The following is a 20,411-nucleotide window of genomic DNA, read 5'->3' on the forward strand; positions in this document are numbered from 1 at the left end:
ACTTTTGTGTTGCTAACTATAACTAATTACACACTGTTGTAATGACGGCTAGTTCTGCATTTTTTGCTTTTTAACAGTTGCTTTACTATGTGTAAGCATGAGTGGAAGGCAATGCAGTTTATTCTGCATGACACATTTTTGCATGAACTATAGTTTAACCAAGTTTATGAAAAAATGCAATATTAGGAATTTAATAATTTTGCTATTGCCATTTTAGTGTTTTGCATGTGTATTGTATATGTGTATTTTTTCAGCCTATTCCAAGCCTAAACGAGGCCATCGTAAAACTGCTTCATTTGGCAACATTCTGGATGTCCCTGAGATCATCATACCAGGTATCGCAGACCAGGTGAACGGGTCAATTGGTTAAGATGCCGGAATAATGATCAGACTGCTAAAAATACTTCTTGCTCCAGTTGCTCTTTAGGACAGAACTAGAAATTATTCCAGTTTTTTTTCATAATGTCTCTGTAAAGAGGAGTATGATATTTTTGTACAAACTTATCAGTAAAGGATTCAATCTTCTGGTTCAAATTTACTTTTATTGATAAAGGATCTTGATGTTAAGAGTCTTCTTATAGAGCAAAATGATATATGCAGTCTTTTATTACAATACCTCATTTGGTAAAAATGGACTTAAGTTGAAAAATTCCTGCCTAGGTAATTATCTTACCCTGATCTTTGTTGTGTTTGAGCACCCATTTTTAATCTAATCAAATATGAGTAGAGCAAAAAACTTATATACATTACGTACAGAACTTCAAATCCACGTGATACTCATGATTAAAAAAATTAACACTTAATCTATGTAATTCCTATATTTGACTACACTTTCCTAGAGCTAAAATGTGTCTGCATGAGGTATTTCTATTGTGTTTAAGTTAATGTAAACTAAAATTATTAGGAGAGGCTTCTGACAGGAAGAAAATCAGTATGTCACACACCATAGCTGGTAATTTCAGTTGGGACTTCAATGAATAAGTCTCATTTATCCCAAGTCTACGTTTAGTTAGCAGCATATCGTTTTCCTTTCCCATTCCTTTTTTTGCGATCAAAATGGGTTTCTTTCTTTCATTTCATACTTCTCAAAGCCTAAAAATAAGTATAATCAATCCCAAACTGTGATAGGTACACCATTAGTGGTATGCAAGTCACTTTAAAATGGTTTGTCAGAGGCAGAAGATGCAAGTAATAGTATATACTGCTAATCTAGAGATCTATTAAAAACTGTGGACCCCTTACTCTAAATTTGTGTCATCTGAGGAAGTTTCCTTGTAACTCTTGACATTGTTTGGTATTGTAAAGTTGAATGCAAAAGATAATTTTGTACAGAAGTTTCTTTCAAATAACTTTATTGAAGTTTACATATAAAAATACAGAATGTCAAAAAGTAGATTCCAAAGAACAATAGCACTACCCATGAAAACAAAACCTATTTGGCATTGAGGCTAACAAAATCAGCAAGAAAGTTTACTAGTGTAGCTTTCCACTGTAATTTTCAAACAGTCCTGGCCTGCCATGACATAAATGAAATCCTGAGAGTGCAAGGAAAGAGAAAGTGAACTGTCAAGTTTTGCAGCATCAACACATGATGAGAGCCTGGTAAATAAACTCTAGAAGATAACTGAGTGCCTCTTGTCTGTGCACAGTGTCTGCACATAACAGCATTGGGGCTTCCAAGAAAATTTGAAACTTTTAGAGAATAATTAAAAAGTCAGTGAAATAAAATGCCGTGTCATTTTCACAAAATAGGTTGTACCAGTCTATTGGTTTTACTACTTTAGGCAGAGGAAGTCAATTAGATATTCTTCACCTGGACTATTTTAATTGAACTTGACAGGATGGGAATTCCAAGGTGAATTTCGCATGGATAGGAGAGAAATAGCAACCTGTAGAAATGAAAGAAGGTATAGGATTGGAGCAAGCATATTAATGAATTTTCTCAACATTTACTCTTAAGGTATTTAAGTCTTAAATAAGCGATAATGAAATTCACTGTTAATGCTTTATCAGAAGCAACAATTCATAAAGAGGAGGATTAGAGTATCACATAGGGTGAATTTTGTTGTGACTGGGGGAAGAAAAAATAGAAACAGGGTAAAATCCAGGGTCACGCACTGTGGGTGATACACTAGCAACAATTTCTTTTAATAAGATGACATGGGACCATAGCAGATGCATGCAGCTTAAACCCAGGTAGTAAAAGCCAGTAATGTAATGCAGTTGTGAAAAACTGAAATCTTAGGGTTCGTTTCCAGAAAAGCTAAGGAAGCACTAACACTATTTAAAGGCCCTTGCTGAGGTTTAATGAGGAATTCAACATGCTGTTCTGAGCAGCCACGTAGAAGAAACATACGTGCGCTCTGAAATAACAGCAGGAAAAGCTACTAGGATGGTATGGAGATTTTAAAGAAGAATCTGAAAGCATGGCTTTTTTAGCGCACAAAATGGAAGCTGCAAAATGAATAATTATTTTCTATAGATGAATCTGCAGCTAAAGGCTAGGAAGAGAGAACTACTTAAGCTAAAAGACAGTACTGGCATTACGAAAAAACGATGTAAATTGTCTACAAGTAAGTCTGGGCTGTATATTAGAAGTTTTCTGGTTGTCAGAACAGCTTTCCTGTAAGAATCCCAAGGCCAGAAAAAAAAGGATTAATCGTTATGTGACAGGGATGTGATCACCTGCCCAGTAAACTAATTACATTTATCTGTATACTTAAAGCAGTTACTCAGTAGTGCCATGCTCAGTTATTCTTTTAGAGACAACGTAACATGGCCTATTTCTTGCCTCTTTTCTTTCCTTACTCTTTCAGCACAAGGCCACTTAACATGCTTTTCCCCTTCTAGTTATACTTCCAAGACCCCCAAACTGGCACCCCCATCTCGATCCCACCCTGTTACGTTCCTTAGCACTTCTGCCACATACCCAGCTCCTCTGAACTTCCGTGGGCATGTCCGTCAGTGGGGCGAGCAGCCCGTCTCCATCCTCGGGGCAGCCAGAGTGCTGACCCAGTCTGTGCTGTGCCTGAAGTTCTGCTGAGCACATGGTAAAGCAGGTGCTTCCTGGAGAGGGGAGGCACCACACAGGCATCTTACCATGAGTCAGCTGCTTTGGGGCAGGGCTATTTTAGAAGTATGAGTACTACATCTGCTATCATTGGAGCTTTTCGTAATGTGTTGCCTCAGCTGCTTTTCATCATGAACTGATTACGCTACCGAGGTTGTAAAGTACAAATTTTTATCAGTTGAAGGTAAAATGTTGGCAGAAGTGGAAGTTTTTAATATATATTTGCTCTTCTTTCTAAATAGGTTTAAATAAGGGTGAATAGAACTTTCTATTCACAGGTCTTTTCCAACCTTAGTGATTCTGTGATTCTTTCATTTAAGATGCTATTTTGTATTACTAGCTTACAAAACTTAGAAACTGAAAAATGGATCAACTAATTCCTTTTTTTGTGTAACAACTTGGCAAATGAGTTTTCAGTGGCGGTATCCTGCAACCAGATAGCCAAGTGAAGTATCAATATTTTTTTTTTCAATTTATAGTATATATAATATATAGTATAGATAATAAGCACCAACATTTTATTTTTGTATATATAAGAACCCTAGTATGTACAAAAGGCTTAAGTAGCTATATGTTTAAAGAAACAAAAAAATCTAAGTATAGTTTGTAATATGATCAAGAAAAATAATGAGAACAGCTTTTTGATACAAACCAATCGAGCAGCATCTAGCAAATATACCTTCAAGTACAGCCTTTTCTTCACCGGCGAAGTTAGACGTGTCGTGCATATACCATGCATGCATTTGGCTTTGTAACTTTGTCATCCAAAACTGCCACAGCGTTAAGATTTTTATAGCATTGACACTGCATAAATGATTACTCAGGATAGACACATTTTGTTGAGTGTCTTTAAAGTGGATAGGAATTACAGATGCTTTAGGTCTGTAATCTTTCAATCTACTTTCAAAGTCAATATAAGCCAGGAATCCCACCCTTGTCTCCCCAGATCACTTCATTCTTCTCAATTCAGATCAATGTTTTAAGCTTTTTAAAATGTCTTCTAGCACTGTTACGTTCACTGATCATCGTGCACTGTGAGAGAGGTTTGGGTCTTGTGGTGTGTAAGGAAGAGAGAGTACTGTGCGCAAATAAGAAAGTGTAAAAGGAGACGCAAGTATCTGCTAAAGGGCAGGGAGAAGAGTTCATAGCTGGTCTGGATATTTGGTGGGGGGCGGGGGGGTTGATCAAAAGCCTTAGTAAGTTGTAGAATTTGGTTTTGCTGGAGTATGTGGGGTAGCACACAACGGAAGTTTCCTATTCCTTTTGAACTTCATTTTAGAAAATAAACAACAGTGTGTGAAATGGTTTTTTTGAGGCCAGGAAGTGTGTTTGTGATGTTTGATTTTTAATCTTAAAATCCTGTAAACCGCTGAAATCCTGACATAGTGCATCAAGCTACTGTATATTAACTTCTGTGCATTTACAAATCTCTTAGTTTTTATAATGAGAAAAAATTAGTTTTAAACAGACGTAGAGGTAAGAACAAGATCAAAATTGTGAGAGGAAAGCATAAAGAAGTAGCAGTGATCATTTCAAATAAAGATTATGGGTTGTATAGTATATTTTCAATTGAAATTTGTCTTGAATCTGGAGCAATAAGTATTTGTTGATTCGTAGTCTGTTTCTGCTTTGTCTAAGCTATTTGCCAGATGTCTGCAGTAGTTATACTAATTAAAATGGCATTGCCTAGTAGAGCTTGCTCTTCCCTCATGCTACTAACTTGAAGATACTTCATTTAAAGGTGTTCATTTATTACAACACAGTAGTTTTGGCCCCTCTTTCTCCTGCCAAGGCATTTTCTTTTCTTTCTTGCACCCCACCCTGATTATTTTAACATTTTGGCAGCCGTGTTCTAATATTTCAGCAACACATGTGTCGGGTTCTTTAAATTCACAAACGTTGCTAATCTGAAATGAGAATTTCAGGTATTTTTGCAAGCCTATTTCAGCTGAGCTAATTTTGTAACGGTGTTGTTGAATGAAACGTGCACATAATTTTGTATCAGTCATGGGTGGATCACCCATATCTTGAATATTGAGACGAGCTGTGGCAGCCAGATGAAATATCCACAGCACAGAATTATATTAAATGTATAATTTTGTTTGTAAAATGATTAGGTAGTGAAAAAGTTCACTGCAAATGGACAAGTTCAGAAATTTTGACATAGATTTGTCATTCGCACAATCTGATATCAAAGTATTAAATGTAATATAGCCATTGTTGCTTAGGTAAGTATATACTTTCCCTGAATTTCAGAAGCAAAAGGTCAAGACCACAGAAAAGTTGCAATTTAAATTCATTTGTAGTCAGAGCAAAGAATGCATTCCCATTCTAGAATCCTTCATGATTTTCTTACATGCTTGTTTCTCATAGTACTTTCTATAAATTTTAGACTATAAAACATCACAACAAATTGGTAAAGTGACACTGAGAATTTTGTGTATTGCTCTTTTGTGGTAGTGTGTTCCTACATGTAATAGTGCCTATATTTAAAAATGTAAGGTATGATGCCATTAAACGTATTGACCAATATTAAATAGTCTTAGATTTTTGTAGTAACTGTTGCAAATCAAAACACCTGTCAAGATAGGCTGTGGAGTCATATGGAAATGATGCTGAATAAGAAGTATCTAAAAGGTTAAAAATGTGATGCCTGTTGAGTGAGCTGGGTTGGCTGTTGCGTGCAGGGTCGCTGGGCGAGGGGCTGCCACGGCTGCAGGACATGTTTCAGATGCTCCCCTCCAGTAGAAAAGTTACGTAATGCAGAGCTAAGAGCAAGAATTTTGAGCATTGTCAGCTGTTACTCAGGACATTTTGGTGTTTCCTTTTGGACAGCTGACCTGCTCTCAAGAAGCAATATAAACAATCACCGTAATAAAAATCAAAGTAGCCAGGGAGATTCCGTTGCATAATTTCCTTTTATTTTTAAGGAGACTTTGTTTCCTGGAAATGCCTTTGATTGCGTGTCAGTGTTAAAATTCAAACTGTTTTATGTAGCTGTCACTGGTGGATAATTGCTAACAGGTGGAAGGAGAAGAGGAAAAGATTACAGCATTGTGCTCAGTAGGTTGATGATGGGATGTGATTTAGCTGAACAGTCCCCTTTTCACACTTCTCAGAGCATGAGAATAGGACATAGTTTCATTCATCTGAAGGAAACAAAGACCAGAAGGAAGCACTTTCACTTCTTAATTGTCGTGAGGGGAGCGGCACACAGGCAGAAGTCCTTGCTGTGTTCCTTGAGCACGCCAAAGAGCAACAGGTTAAAGCTGGCAGCCTGTTATCTTCGCAGTCTAGCTTTTAGAAATCCCCATAACGTAACGCACTTGAAATAGATGTCGTCATCAGCTCCTGCCCCGAGTACTAAGCCTGACCAAATACATGTGACAGAAGATGGTGGAGTAGAGTGCAGCAGCTATTCATGTGGTAGGAGTGGTTATTGTATTAGGGTATACTTTTTGTTGACAGGCCAGCATGTTTTGAGTTAAAATTCTGCAGCTGTCTCTCTCTCCCCCTCTCTCACTTTCTCTCTGTGGATTTGTACAAATTCCAAGCTCCTCTGCAACAGTCGCACCCTTCTTATTTTGTTCTGAATAGATTTCACTGGTTTGTTTTTGTTTTGTTTTTTTCCCAGCAGGAAACGGACAGCAGAGGCGCAGATCCATTCAAGATCTTAGTGTTGCTGGAACAGAGTCCAGTCAGGTAACATCTTTCTCATCTCTTCTTTATCTTTCAGTAAAGTCAACACTGAATCTGTACAGGGAAACTGATCTGGAAATCTTCACCTTTGATGCTTTCATAGAAATGATGTGGAAGCTTGGCAGACTGTACTGTCATTTGTATTGCATTTAAATGAGATTCCATGATGGTAATCTATGACTGAGCTCTAGATGAGAAGTATTTTCTGCATAGCTCATGCAGCATTTATCGTTTTTATGTACACAGAGTTTTTGCGTACCACTTACTTTGGCTGAGGGCAGATGTTATGCAGGAAAGCCTTTTCACCTCTCTATATGAGGAAAACAATTGTAATTACTACTTATGATTGTCTGAAGCAGTTATACATACATTAGACTCACTTTTTGCATAAAAATAAAAAGCATGTGCCATCAGTATTATAAATGTATTTATTATCAGTCTCTGAACCCTGAATAGTAACTTATCATAGTATCACTCCATTTCTTGTGAAAGGTTTACAGGAGGGTGCTGTCACAAAGTTTTGTCTGAAAAAGGACTATCTTAATAAGATATTTGATAATAATGTAGCTTAGACAAATTAAACTAAGAACATGTTAAATGAGAACAGTACAGCTAATGCTTCATTCAGATGTGTTTATTTTGTGTTTTTAATTGCTTCATTGTCAGTAATTCACAGAGGCTATTTGGTCATTAGTGTGAATTGGCAATTTTGAGATCCCTACTATTATTTGGATGTGGAAACTGGATCTTAGTGTATTCATCAGGTTAAGCAGGTTTCCGTATTAAACAACCTACTACAATAATCTAAAATAGGTGGTAATTTTGGGGGTGTGTAGTTAACAGGGAGATCAGTATTTGATCCTTCTTTAATTCCTTGGAGTGTGATAGCCACAGAAATGTCATCAATCCCCCAGGTATTATTAGTAGAATTTACTATGTACATCTATCAGAAAATAACAAATGAGTCTTAAGTACATTTTAATATCTTCAGAGAAGATAGGTTTGTTAGAAAGAAATGAATCTGCAAAATTTAGTAAAGAAATAGATTAGCCTATTCAGTTAATTGTAGAACTAAAATTATGCAAGACTTGGGAAAACAATTAAGTGACAGTACATCAGTTACACCAAATTGCACTGATAGATGTATGAATATATTTAATTATATTCTTTTTTTAATTTAAAATTTTTCAATCTGTTCATTTTAATGAATGGTTAATATTTAAAAATACAGAATCTCATCATTTACTTCATATCTTTATTATAATAATCTTTCTTTGAAAGCTGTTGTACTGCTTGTATAGATGTTCTAGCTAAATTGTCCTTGTGACAAGGAGGATACAAAAAAGGGGGGTTTTTTTTGTTAACCTAGTCAATTTTTGATGAGGGTCTATAGAAGTACCAGAATCACATTTTACTTTCTTGCTTCTGATAGTGTACATATTGGAAATCTAAGTGGAAGGGTTACAATTATCTGCTTCTACCTTGCAGTTTTTGGAAATATTGTCATAAAATCTGGAAAACACAGTATTTTAACAGGCATGAAAAATGCACTTTGGAAGAAATTTTTGCGCTGTCCATATAAACGAATAATGAATTTTCATCCCCTTTTTGGTGTGAGAAGAGATGGAAAAGTCTGATGAAACTAATGCTAACATACGTATGTTTGTATATTTTTTAAAAAAATAAATCGGGAATACAATGAAGAAAGCAAGCACAATGTAATTATGGCAAAAGACTTAAGATTACTCATTAGGGGTTTCTATAGCTCTGGACCTCACTGCCTTGAATTTTTATTAAAAATCTTGAACTGCTGTCCATATAAGCAATCTACTAGCCAAAGCAGAAAATACATCTGTGACTAGCGTAGCTCTGGTCAGTTTATCAAATCTCCCCATATGCACCATACCATATAGAGGTTATCCTTTCTGATGTGAAAATCCCCTTCCCCCTCCCTCCCTTCATTGCAAACATCCTTCTTCCCTGCATTCCATTCTCCTTTACACCCACTCTGCAGTGCAGCCTTCTCCACCAAGCCGCCATGGCACTGCGTGCCTCCGCTCCCGCACCCAGCCCTTGTAAGCCCCTGTCCCACTCTAAATTGAAGGATTGGCATGGTGCTGCTTTTCTTTTTTTTTTTAATTATTTGACTGACACACTAAAGCTGATCAGAAATCCTTTTATTAAACGTGTTTTTCCTGAAAATTGCCGCTGTGTCAATAGAAAGTTATTCTGTTGTAACTACTTTTTTTAATCAGGAAGGTTTTTCCAATTCAGAATGGAATTTTTGCTAAGGTGGAGGAAAACACTGGTCTGGATAATAGTAAATATACCAAAGTTTGGGGTGCTTATCTGAAAGGGTAGGCCAAGACTCTTGTCTCCCTGCTTAACTGCTGGTCTGTTTTAATCTGATCTTCTTGTATGTTTTATGATTGTATATATGTTTTATTTGTGTACTGTTAGAAGAATTTTTTGTGAGGTTTGTATGGCTGATGATTACTATTTTTATGTTATTGAGACACTTAAGGCATTTTCCAGTGTTGCTCTTACTGATGTTATCAACAGCGGACAGTAACTAACAGTGCTTTGCAGGTGATTTTACTACTCAACTGACCCTTTTGCATCAAAGTTTAAATAGGAAAATACGCTAAGCCAAAGGTTTTCCATCATTGGATTAGCTGTTGGAGTGGTTCAGTGCTGAGAACGTGTGTTTTAAGTCCAATTTTTCACAGATTTCTCTAGTGCTTGGTGACCTTAGACTGGACCTTACTCCAAGTGACATGAGCAGCACTGATGCAGTCCTCTCTGTACAGTCAAATGCTACATTTCCATTTATTTCCATCCATATACTGTGATGCTCTATTCATTTTTCCACATAATTTTTTTTTGCACTGAATTGTTTCTTCTGCCTTTCCATTTCCCTGTACATGCATTTTAAAACATTGTATTGTGCCATCTGTCCAGCACTACTGCTTTTCCCTAAATACTTTGTAACACAGAAACAGATGTGCAGACTCTGAACTGCGGCCATAAAAACTTTTGGGGGCTTGAAGGAACACAGCGAAGCTGCTATTTACACTGGATAGAGTCTTTACAGAATTTTCTATTTTATACAGATACTGAGAAACATATTTGGCATAATCACTCAAGAACTGCAGGTTGTGGTCAGATGCCTAGTAAGGTATCCATGACCTCGCCTTTTATTGGGTTGGTTGTTTTGGTACATCATCCTTCACAGTGCTATCGTAATATCAAAACTACTTCTCTTAAACCTTTTTTTTTTTTTTTTTAATAACTGTTGCTGGTCTTTCATAACTCTTACAGAATCTAATATATTATAGAAAACCGTGTACTGTATTGAACAGTTGAGAAGCAAGGTCAGAATGTACGTGCTCACATGCATGCAAGCTAAGTGTGATAATTTGTGATATTATACAGATGAATCATTCTGTCCGTGAGATTGTGAAATAGGTCACAGATACAGTGTCGCCCCCCCCCCCCCTTTCACAGCAAAATACAATTCACAGATGAGGAGACAGGGCTAGTAACAATGATTTCTTTAAATTGGGTTGCCCATTTAAATTAAACTTGAAGGGGGGATTATTCCTCAGAGCATACCAGCTTTTCAAGGCTGCAAGTCTTTTGAGAAATGGAAGCTAAGAAGCTAACAATGCCATGAGGGTTTGGCCACCTGGCAAAGATGATTTGAGAATAACCTGATAAGAAGTCTGTTGAGCGCACTGAGATACCTGGAGGAAGCAAGGATGAAAGGATACTCATGAAAGGGTAGCAGAAACTGATTGCTAAAGAACAGTCACTGGCTTGTCTGTCAAAGGGGCTGGCGTCCAGGAGGCCTAAAGCATCTCACTCAACATAGGCTCAAACGCTGCAATCTAACAGGTGTTCAGTTTTGGGAAATTCCCTTGGACTTTGCAATGCTTTTTAGATATGCTTCAGATACGAATCTTTCATTTCTATCTCTAGTAATTTTGTCTAAATAATGTTACCAAGAAAATGGTTTTTTTTCTGTTGATGGATCAAAACAATCTGGTACAGCAAGCAATCTAGTACAGCATTGAGAAGTTACTGTAACTAGCGTACTTCTCAGGGGCCCTTTGCTGTCACCTGTAGATACTCAACAAATCTCTTTCTGCTTGAAGGACTTACACGCTGTTAAAAGTGCTTGCTCTGTCTTCTGACCGTTCACATCAGCCCGGTGTGTTTATCATTCATGTCTGAGGACAGTGACAGTAAGCAGTAAGCTTGGCAACTTAAACCTTGCTTAATGTCAACAAAGACTCCAACACAAAAGCTTTTTCAAAATGTCTGATGCCGTCATCCTGATAATGTCATCCATCGGTTTGTTTCTACAATAGTTTATTGTTTCTGGCTACTAACGAAACACTAAATGGTTAATAAAAATTACAGGAGAAATGTAATGCAGTTGAAATAATGGATATTTGAGTGTATAGAATCTTGTTACTCTTTGGATTGTTACTTGACTGAAATCCTGGCTTTTAAAAATTAAATTAAGATAGGATATTTGGAAATTAGAGTCATAAAGAAATACAGTTTCCAGGTGATGTATATTTGAGTGCTGCTTTTGAAAAATAGGGACATTGAATTAATCATTTCATGATAAATACACCATATTGAAAATGGTTGTATTTTAATAGCATCTTTTCTTTTTACTTCATTTTTTTCCTGCAAAACTCGCTGGGGTTTATAGTCTTCAGTCCTTTACTGTGTTAATTTTATGTCAGTGAGGGGGTATATGAAATACAAGAGAATATGTATTGTAAATAATAAATCTGAAAAAGAAGCTCAGTAGAATAATGAAGTCTGTATTACGTTTTTGCGCTTTGGTAAACAAAAAGATTGGAGGAGTCAAGCTGTATATAAAGGAACTTCCTGCAGAATTTTGTTTTAGTTCTTAATTTGCTTTGTGAGAGAGAACGTACTCATTTTCTAATTGCTTTGCTTTAATTGACTGATCCTTTTTGATTAAACACTTTTTTCATGTCTTCTGAAGATGAATCACATATAACCTCTGAGTAAGAGGTAAGAACCGTAAGAAAACTGTAGGTTAACACACTGCAGTCTAGTGCAGTTACTAAGCTGCTTTGCTTTAGTTGAATGTAGTTCCATTCATTGATTAAACATTGGAAACAAACTTTATTTCTTTCTTATGTTACGGAGCTGCTAGATTTCACTGAATGGTGGGGTGAAAATCACTAGACATAGCGTCGCACTTTTATATAAAAGATCTTGAACACATTGTTCAGCACTGCTTTTTATTATGCTGAATAACCAAATTACATCCATTTCTTTTTATACAGTAAAGATGGAGTAACAGTTGGGATGAAGTCATCCCTGCAATGCATGTAAAGTTTATCAAACTATCTGGAGAGCTTTCAGGGTAAAAGCTTGGGGAGAAGGGTATTTGGGAGGATTATAGGTTCAGGTTTCTTCACATTTATTTTTCTTTTTAATAATGTTTTTTTAAATGAACCCTTCAAAAAAACTTCTGTTAACTTTTCTTGTAATTTTATTTTGTTTTCTTTTATCATTTTAGGAGAGTAGAAACAGCAGTAGATCATCTAGTCCTAGTGTGAGAATGATCACTACCTCGGGACCAACCTCTGAAAAGCCAACTCGTAATCCATGGACACCTGATGATGCAGGTAATCCTTTGTTTGTTAGTTAACTTTTACCTGTAAAAAGTATAAAACATTTATTTGATTATGTTGTGGGGTGTGTGCCTAGGCATTAACAAAATTAAGCGGTGAAAGTCACAGTACATTTTAGTTCTGCTTAAATTAAATCATTACATTACTGCTTTGTTTTGCATGCTGGCTTTAAGAACTTTTTTATATAGATGGTATTAAGTTACATAAACTTGTAAGCATTTAGCTTGTAAGAAAGTACTGTACATATGCAGTGATAGTATTTAATGCAGATCTTTTAGCACCAGTTTTTGACTGTAGTGTGGTTTGGTGGAATTAGGTGAATAGACATCTTAGAGCATTTTAATCTTACGCATTTGTATTATGAATGCACAGTTAAAGCTAATGCACAGTTAAAGCTTTCATTGCTCTGAGTTCTGGTGAAATGCTATGTAGGTGAGTATCAGCTGGAATACGTTTTTTATCTGTGTTGTAATTTTGCTTATGCAGAATGTACATGTGCACACGATCTTATTGTTTTTAAATGAACTAACATAAGTGTGTCTGCAGAAATGTTGTAAATACTTCTACTGTAGCACCACTGTTCTTTTGTTATGAAATAGGATTAAGAATGAACGTAATTTAATAGCTGAATTCAATTTTGAAAGTCATAATGCACTCCATTATGAAAAGAACCAGTACTGGACTGCATGAAAACAATGGAACCCCACAAATTCCTTTTTAGAATATGAATAAGAATTACATTTTTGTTACCAAAACGTAAATGTTTAATCTTAAGTGTAGTCTCAAGCTGGTACATCATAGTGACTCAAATTCTGAAATCTTTTTCTTGTGATCTGTTTCATCTTTGGCTGATCAGAATCTTTCATTCTTTTCCTGTAACCAGCTGCAAAATGGAAACTCACATGTGGACTGACTATTGCACAAGCATATATATATATACACATATATGTGTGTATACATATGCACACTTGTATTTTACCAAATATAAGGTGATTCTGTATGGAAGATGTGTACTCCCCCCCCCCCCCCCCCCCCCCCCCCCCCCAGTTTTAGTGGGAGAAGGGCAACATACTCTTGTATTTTGTTTCTGTGCTTTCTTCTTTCTGTCCATTGTTACTTTGCCTAATGACACTCTATGCCTTGTCACTCATAATTTCCAGAAGTTCTTGCCCACTGCCACAGCCCATCCTGTGCCCTCTTTTGTGTAGCATGGGTCCTGAGTTGCTTTAGGCAGTGAGCACTTATGGGAATTGGCTGCCTCCCATGGAAGCAAGCTCGTACCCAGTCAATAGTTCATTGGGAAATGAAAGTTGCTGATCGTATGCCAGTGCAAAGGCAGTTTGTCCCAAGTCTTTGGCCTTAAATGCAGCACAGCACTAGAGCTAAAGTCAGGTCCATTTTCTGGCCCACAGAAATCCTTCACCTTATACTCAGGTAAATACAGAATGTACCACATGTATATTTTTTCTTGTTAGGTTTATGCAGTCCATGAGCAAGGAATTGTTTGAATTTCTAAAGAGAGAAATAATTCTAGTTTTTTGTAAAAGAGGGTATGTTTTTAAGTTAATGAGGCAAAATGATAAAATGAGGATGCAGACGAATTTGGTCAATCACAGGAAAAGTTACAGTTCTGTGACACAGTGCTGAAATGCTCAGGAATGTAATCTGAAGTATTTTGCATGTATTGATGTATTTGAAACATTGCAATAATTCCTTTGATGTAGCAGTATTCCATATATGGCAAGTCTAATGTAGGGAAGGACTTCTTATATTGTTCTCATTTAAGATACTGTGGTGATTAAGTCTCTGGTTTTAGGGTTGTTTTCTTTTTCTTTTTGTTTTTTTACCACCTTCCAGTTTCCTTACAAGCATACACTTAACCACTTTTTCTCCATTCCCACCCTCTTATTTCTGTTTCCTTTTGAAGCTGCTCTTGGAGATAGCATAGTCTTTGAGGGCAACACCTTAGTTTCTCTACCACGACTACTCTGTGGCAGGTGCTTTTGGGGTATGGGTAAGCAGCCCCTTTTTTTTCCCACCTACCCTCCTCCATATAATCCTCTAGTAGCAATAATGCAGCTATAAAATCAGTAGTTTCTCCATGTGTCTTTACTCCTGTGTCTCTTAAAGATTAACAGTAACCTTGTGATCCCCAGATTGTGGGATACCAAAAGATAGGATCTGTAAGAATTCAGAAACATGTTAAATCTGGAATGAAAGCACTAGAGAAATCCTGAGTAACTGCAGTGTAAGAAGAGAGCAGCCAAGCCCAGGAGGTAGATTGGTTATTGGGTTCCTTGCTACCCACAAAGTATCTCTACAGAGCAGAGAAGATGCCCTAGAGCATGTTGTGAGGAAGATACTTACAGACCTCACTGGAGCAGGTTTCAAAACTGAGCAGGAGGTTGTGCTTATTTTATTTTGGCAGAGTTGGTTTGCACAGCTTCTAATTTTAAAATCATTAGATGCATGGGCTGGCTGGCTGATCCTTCATAAACAAGAATGAAATGGCAATTTTTTTATAAATAGAGAACATGATTGCAAACTGTACGAAAATAGTATTGTTAAAAGCTGTATGCTGTTACATGGCTTCTAGAAGTGTAGGATGATAACCTTAATCTTTATTTCTTCTTGGTGTGATAGACCATACTTTTGAAGTTCTTAACTTTGTCAGAAAAACAAAATGATTCATCTGCCTTGGGATTGGAACGCTGCTATTTCCATTTGCCTTTCCACATTCAGATTGTGTATTGTGAAATGATTTAGAATTCTTGTTTTTGCCCTATAAGAATAGAATTAACTCTTAAAATACATTAAAACTTTCTTGGTATTGTTACAGAGACCAATGGGTCAGATAACTCCATCCCAATGGCATATCTTACATTAGATCATCAGTTACAGGTAAAAAATATATGCTTTATTAGATTCTTTGTCTTGTATTTCATTCTAATGTGTGAATTTTGGGCTGCAAAATCTAGTGCCACATATTTACCTGTGTTTATATTCTGTCTAACTTTTTACCAAGGCTATAAAAATGTATTATGTAATCTGAGATTGGTTGACTCAGATTTGATCAAGCTATTAAAAACAAGCCCTGGGAAACATGATCCCTAAAACTAAATGTAAGCTGAGTTTGACTGTCAAAATAAGACAGTATTTGCTTGAGTGTTACTGGATTAAATTGTTGTATTCACTTCATTTGTTGTGTGTGGGATTAAACACTACTTTGATTTTTGTGGCAGAGAGAGTATCGTATTAATAACTGCAGATTTGAGTTTCGAGTCAACCTTGACATCAGTGCAGTAACATTTTCCAGGGCATGGTTTAACACTTATTTTTAAAAGCTTACAGGTTTTTAAAAGACGTTATAAATACACTGCAGAGACATTCTAACACACTATATACTAAGATATCAGTTCATTAGCTTTTAACTTGTCTGATTTATTTTCAGCCTCTAGCACCATGCCCAAACTCCAAAGAATCTATGGCTGTCTTTGAACAGCACTGCAAAATGGCACAAGAATATATGAAAGTTCAGACAGAAATTGCATTGCTGTTGCAGAGGAAGTAAGTGAAATGTGTTTAACCTTTTCTGTTCTTCCGTATGTTTCTTTTACATGAAGTCTGTTATCTGTGACTATTATTTCTGGCTTTATGAAGTAACATTTCATAGGGCATAATTGTTTTCCAGCCTTAATCTCAGAAATACTGAGCTGCTCAGTACACGCGAGATATTTAGAGCAGGCAATTGGAAATTTTAATTAATATCAAGAATCTTCTTCTGGACAAGTCCTACTTTAAAGTGTGTGTGGCACATCTGTGTATGTAACATACTAGTAATGTTTGTTTGTATCATCTCAAATGATGACCTGGACTGTTGAGGAACCTTGGAATTTTATTTCCAACACTGTCCAGTGAAAGATCTTCAATTGTAATTTGTAATCACATGGATAATGGATTATAGAATTTTGAGTAATATGTCAATGTTACTCATTTTGCAGTTAGTTTTTATCTTATATCTGACTTTTGTCAATCACCACATTTACAACAGTATTATCAACATACATCTTGTGTTTTTCTGCCAGGGGTTTAGGACCTGGTACTTTAAAGCCGTTATGTACCTTCTTATCCTTCTGCACTAGAAATAAACTCTTTCTTCTTACATTGTGTACACATATAGCAAAGCAACTGCATGTATTGTTGGATTAGGGCCAAAGTTATTGCTGATTCAGAACTCCAGTTTGCAATACATTCTGTTGTGTTCTGCTTCTCAGCATTTCTGTTTCCTGACTGGGGAGCAGTTCTGAGAGGTCATATATACTGCCATGCTAGACCAAGTAACAAGCTTGTTACCTACCAGTAGGTAGGTAGGCAAGTGGTTGTTAATGGGGAGCTTGCCTTGGTGTTTGTGAAATAGCTAATGAGAAAAATGTGTGTATAAACCTCTTTGTACATTTGAAATAGCATACAGAACAGGGAAAACAGCTACTGTTAGATCGACCTCGTATCATCTATTCACTTTTGGCTTAGCATCCTGAGAACAATTTTTTTTCAAGTGCAAATAGAATTTTTAGACTTCATGAGGAGATACTGAAGCTAGCGTGAAGATCTTCATTTTGGTTTTTATTTCTGTTGTCCCTGAGGGTCAATGAATTATATAAAAATGTGTTTCTGTTTCAAAACTGTTAGTTCTGTACCTTTAGATTCCACTTCACTTTTTTTTCTAGGAAATCTGCATACACATTTCTCCCAAACTGTTTTCTTTGTAGTCAGAACATAATTGCCCATAGGTGTTCAGACAAAAAATAGTATTGTGATTGATGAATTTAATGCTCGGTAAGGTAGTTATTAGTTCAACCTTGATAGAATGATTAAGTTTTCTTTAATTATAATTACAAACCATATGGCAACAATTAATTAACATGAACTTTCTCCTGTACTATTTTGTTGCTAAAATATTGCTGGCAGCTTGCCGCCTTGTCACCTCATAAACAAATAGTAAAACAAACTGCTACATCAGTTTTGCAGGATAATTTACAGCAAGTTTATCAGTGTGTTTGTTTCTCTAAAATTGTTGCTAAAAAACATATTGAACACTTATGGCATCCATTAAATGAAATCACAGTTACAAAAATAATTTGCTTGATTCTGCGTTTCCACTGCTTTAAAAAGTTCAAGTCCAAATAGAAAACAGCACTTCACTTAAAAAGTTACCAAAATTAATGCAATTTTGTCTTTTAAGTTGCCTTTTGAGTTTTTAAATGTACATATAGTTAAGCAAAATTAGAGTTGAATATATTTGTGAAATTCTGTGTGGATCCTTAGATGTTTTACTGTGTCCTGTAGAACTATGGCTGAAAGACATTATATAAAGGACAATTTTAGAGCTTGAGTTATTGCAGCTATTTTAAAGTTTAAATGTGAATTTGATTTGAAAGAGAACTTTTCCCCAGACTACAATAAAGAATAAGATTTTTTTGCCAACTTTTTTTGCACAAAGTATCACCAGCCATGAGTTCAGACTGGCAATCAAATACTGATTTGAAACATATGAAGTCATCTACACACAAATAGAAGTAGATTACAAATTACAATTACTTTTTTTTTTAATTTTAGACAAGAACTAATAGCAGAACTGGACCAGGATGAAAAAGACCAGCAAAACACATCCCGTCTGGTACAGGAACATAAAAAGCTCTTAGATGAAAACAAAAGTCTCTCAACTTACTATCAGCAATGCAAAAAACAATTAGAGGTCATCAGAAATCAGCAACAGAAACGGCCAGGCACATCATGATTTCCTGGGACCTTTCAAATGAAAAATATGCACAGAAAAGACTGATATTTTTTTTTAATTGTTATTATTATCCCTTATTATGACAACTCATGAGTGTTAGCTTCTTGGTGTGATCTGTATTTGTCTGCTACACTTAACATCATTTAATTTTCTTTTTCCTATCGTGGACATCCAGTTCAACAGGTTAATTGAATAAGGTGAGAAAACAGTGACTTGAATTAACCAACAGCCCTCAATATAAAGCAAGAGCAGTGGCTGTATGCATGTTCCATGTGTGAAGGCTAGCCAAACAAGTGTTAAAAGTGGCTGCTAAATTGTAAGATCTTGGGTTTAGTTTTTGGTCTTACCTCAATAAGAGCAAAACAAAAACTTTCCTGTTTAAGAATGGTTTTGTTCCAGTGTCTCATCTCAAACTATTAATATGACTATTATTTTCAGGACTTAAACATGCACCAGGCTGCAGAGGTGATGTTGACTGACCAGAGTAATTCATGATTCATTAGTGATGCCATTTACCTGTAGACATAGTGTATTTTTTCGTACGTGCAAAATGGTAGGCAAACTGATGCCTTGGTTCAGCATCCTTGGTTCAGTGCTTGATAGCCCTGCATTTTGACTAATATATTTCTTGTAATCTTGCATTCATAAAATCTTTGAAGTAAAAGGCTGTATTTTCTTTACTTTCTTGGGGGGAATGACATGCAGTTTCATTTAGTTACTGGGCAAAATTTATGAGGGTGATTCACTGGGCAAAGTTGGTCCCTTGTATAACAGAGAGAAAGAATCAAAAATGTGTGAAAGTGTGTTTTAAACCTTTAAAGCTTTTGTCCCTATAGCATCTTTGGAAGGAAATTCAGAAAGCAAATTAATACAAAACTTTAAATACTTGCTCCCTTTATACGACTTCTTGGATTATTTTTTTTCTTACTACTTATTTCTTATTTGCTGAAAAGCGTTTACCATAAATGTAAATAAGTTTGGTTTAGATAGGGAGAGAAGGGTTTGGGAAAATGAATTTATTTTAAATAGGAAATTTATGAAATGGAGTTGAGTATGGAAATAGCGGAAGCTATTAAGAAATTGAGGGAAATGGCTTAGATCTCCATCAGGAATCTCAGTTATTCCACTCATTTGAACATAGTTCAAAGGAAGTCCGTTAGAGAATGCCTGCTGCCTTTGTGACTGAAGAATTGCATTTAATGAACTCAAGCAGAATATGTAATGATCAGTGTTGTTATTTACCATTATTACATGAGAGAAAATAACTACTTGTTTACATTGCAGATTGATTATTTGGATTATGAACTTTTAACTGGTACAAAAATGAGGCACTTCTAAATATAACGAGAAATTACTCCTTACGTAAGCCTTTGGTGTACTCAGTTGTGGGCAGGGTTTTAATAACACTCCTTTGCAAAAGGAAAATAGAAAATTGAAGTTTAGCTGCTGAGCCCTCAAAATATAAGATAAGTAGTCTGAAATTTGACTTACGCTTATTTCAAATGAATAATTATTCAGAAGAGCCCATGAGCAGAACTTGGAAAAACATTAAGGGTAAAAACCTCATAGTATTTTCTTTTCCCCTTCCTGCCTCCCTGATAAAAAACATTAATACTGTTTTGCTTATCTGTGAATAACAAAGATGACGAAAAGTTTACTGAACAGTGTCATCCTGTCTTGAAAATAAATCTGTTGTTGGCAAACCTTTGGGAGTTGGAAACCCTTCCCTCATTTTATTTAAATAAAGGAAGGGTTACCATTCCCAAAACCTTAGCAGATAATTTGATTAGTTAGCTGAAACTGATATTGGGATCAACTTAAGGGCACACATATTTATAGCAAAATGTAATTGGCAGAGAAAATAACTGTAGTATTAGGAATAGCACAAGTTATCCAAAGCATTGCTGTTCACATACATCTGTCCATCTACCAAAATGGACACACTTGCTGATCAGCAGCTACTTAACATACGCTGAAGCGTGAAGTAGAGCAGTGTAAATACTAATGCTCAACTTCAGATGCATGGTTGATAATTACAGGCACAAAATCATTTCCCAGGACAGTTTTTACGGTTTGCCGTGTCATAAAACAGATACACTTAAGGTAAATGAGTATTGTATGTGAAAAGTCACTTTATGGCAAAGTTTGAATAATGAAA

The 20,411-nt window shown here is 35.9% G+C and overlaps 1 protein-coding gene across 10 annotated transcripts in view; it reads left to right on the plus strand.

The window, feature by feature from the left end:
• MAP3K7 (mitogen-activated protein kinase kinase kinase 7) overlaps window positions 1-19,695 on the plus strand; it is a 46,461-nt gene extending 26,766 nt beyond the window's left edge. The window contains exons 12-18 of one of the 10 annotated variants that reach the window (XM_059830518.1): window positions 255-335; window positions 6,705-6,772; window positions 12,342-12,450; window positions 14,384-14,470; window positions 15,296-15,357; window positions 15,908-16,023; window positions 18,073-19,695. In XM_059830518.1, the coding sequence (XP_059686501.1) occupies window positions 255-335; window positions 6,705-6,772; window positions 12,342-12,450; window positions 14,384-14,470; window positions 15,296-15,357; window positions 15,908-16,023; window positions 18,073-18,253 (704 nt within the window). In that variant the 3' untranslated portion in view covers window positions 18,254-19,695. Of the gene's footprint in view, window positions 1-254; window positions 336-6,704; window positions 6,773-8,636; window positions 8,646-12,341; window positions 12,451-14,383; window positions 14,471-15,295; window positions 15,358-15,907; window positions 16,024-18,072 lie in introns of all 10 variants that reach the window. The other 9 variants (XM_059830526.1, XM_059830534.1, XM_059830540.1 and 6 more) reach the window with 9 other exon arrangements.
• The last annotated feature ends 716 nt before the right edge of the window (window positions 19,696-20,411 follow it).

The sequence above is a fragment of the Gavia stellata genome, chromosome 2, assembly GCF_030936135.1.
Source record: "Gavia stellata isolate bGavSte3 chromosome 2, bGavSte3.hap2, whole genome shotgun sequence".
Taxonomy (NCBI): Eukaryota; Metazoa; Chordata; class Aves; order Gaviiformes; family Gaviidae; genus Gavia; species Gavia stellata.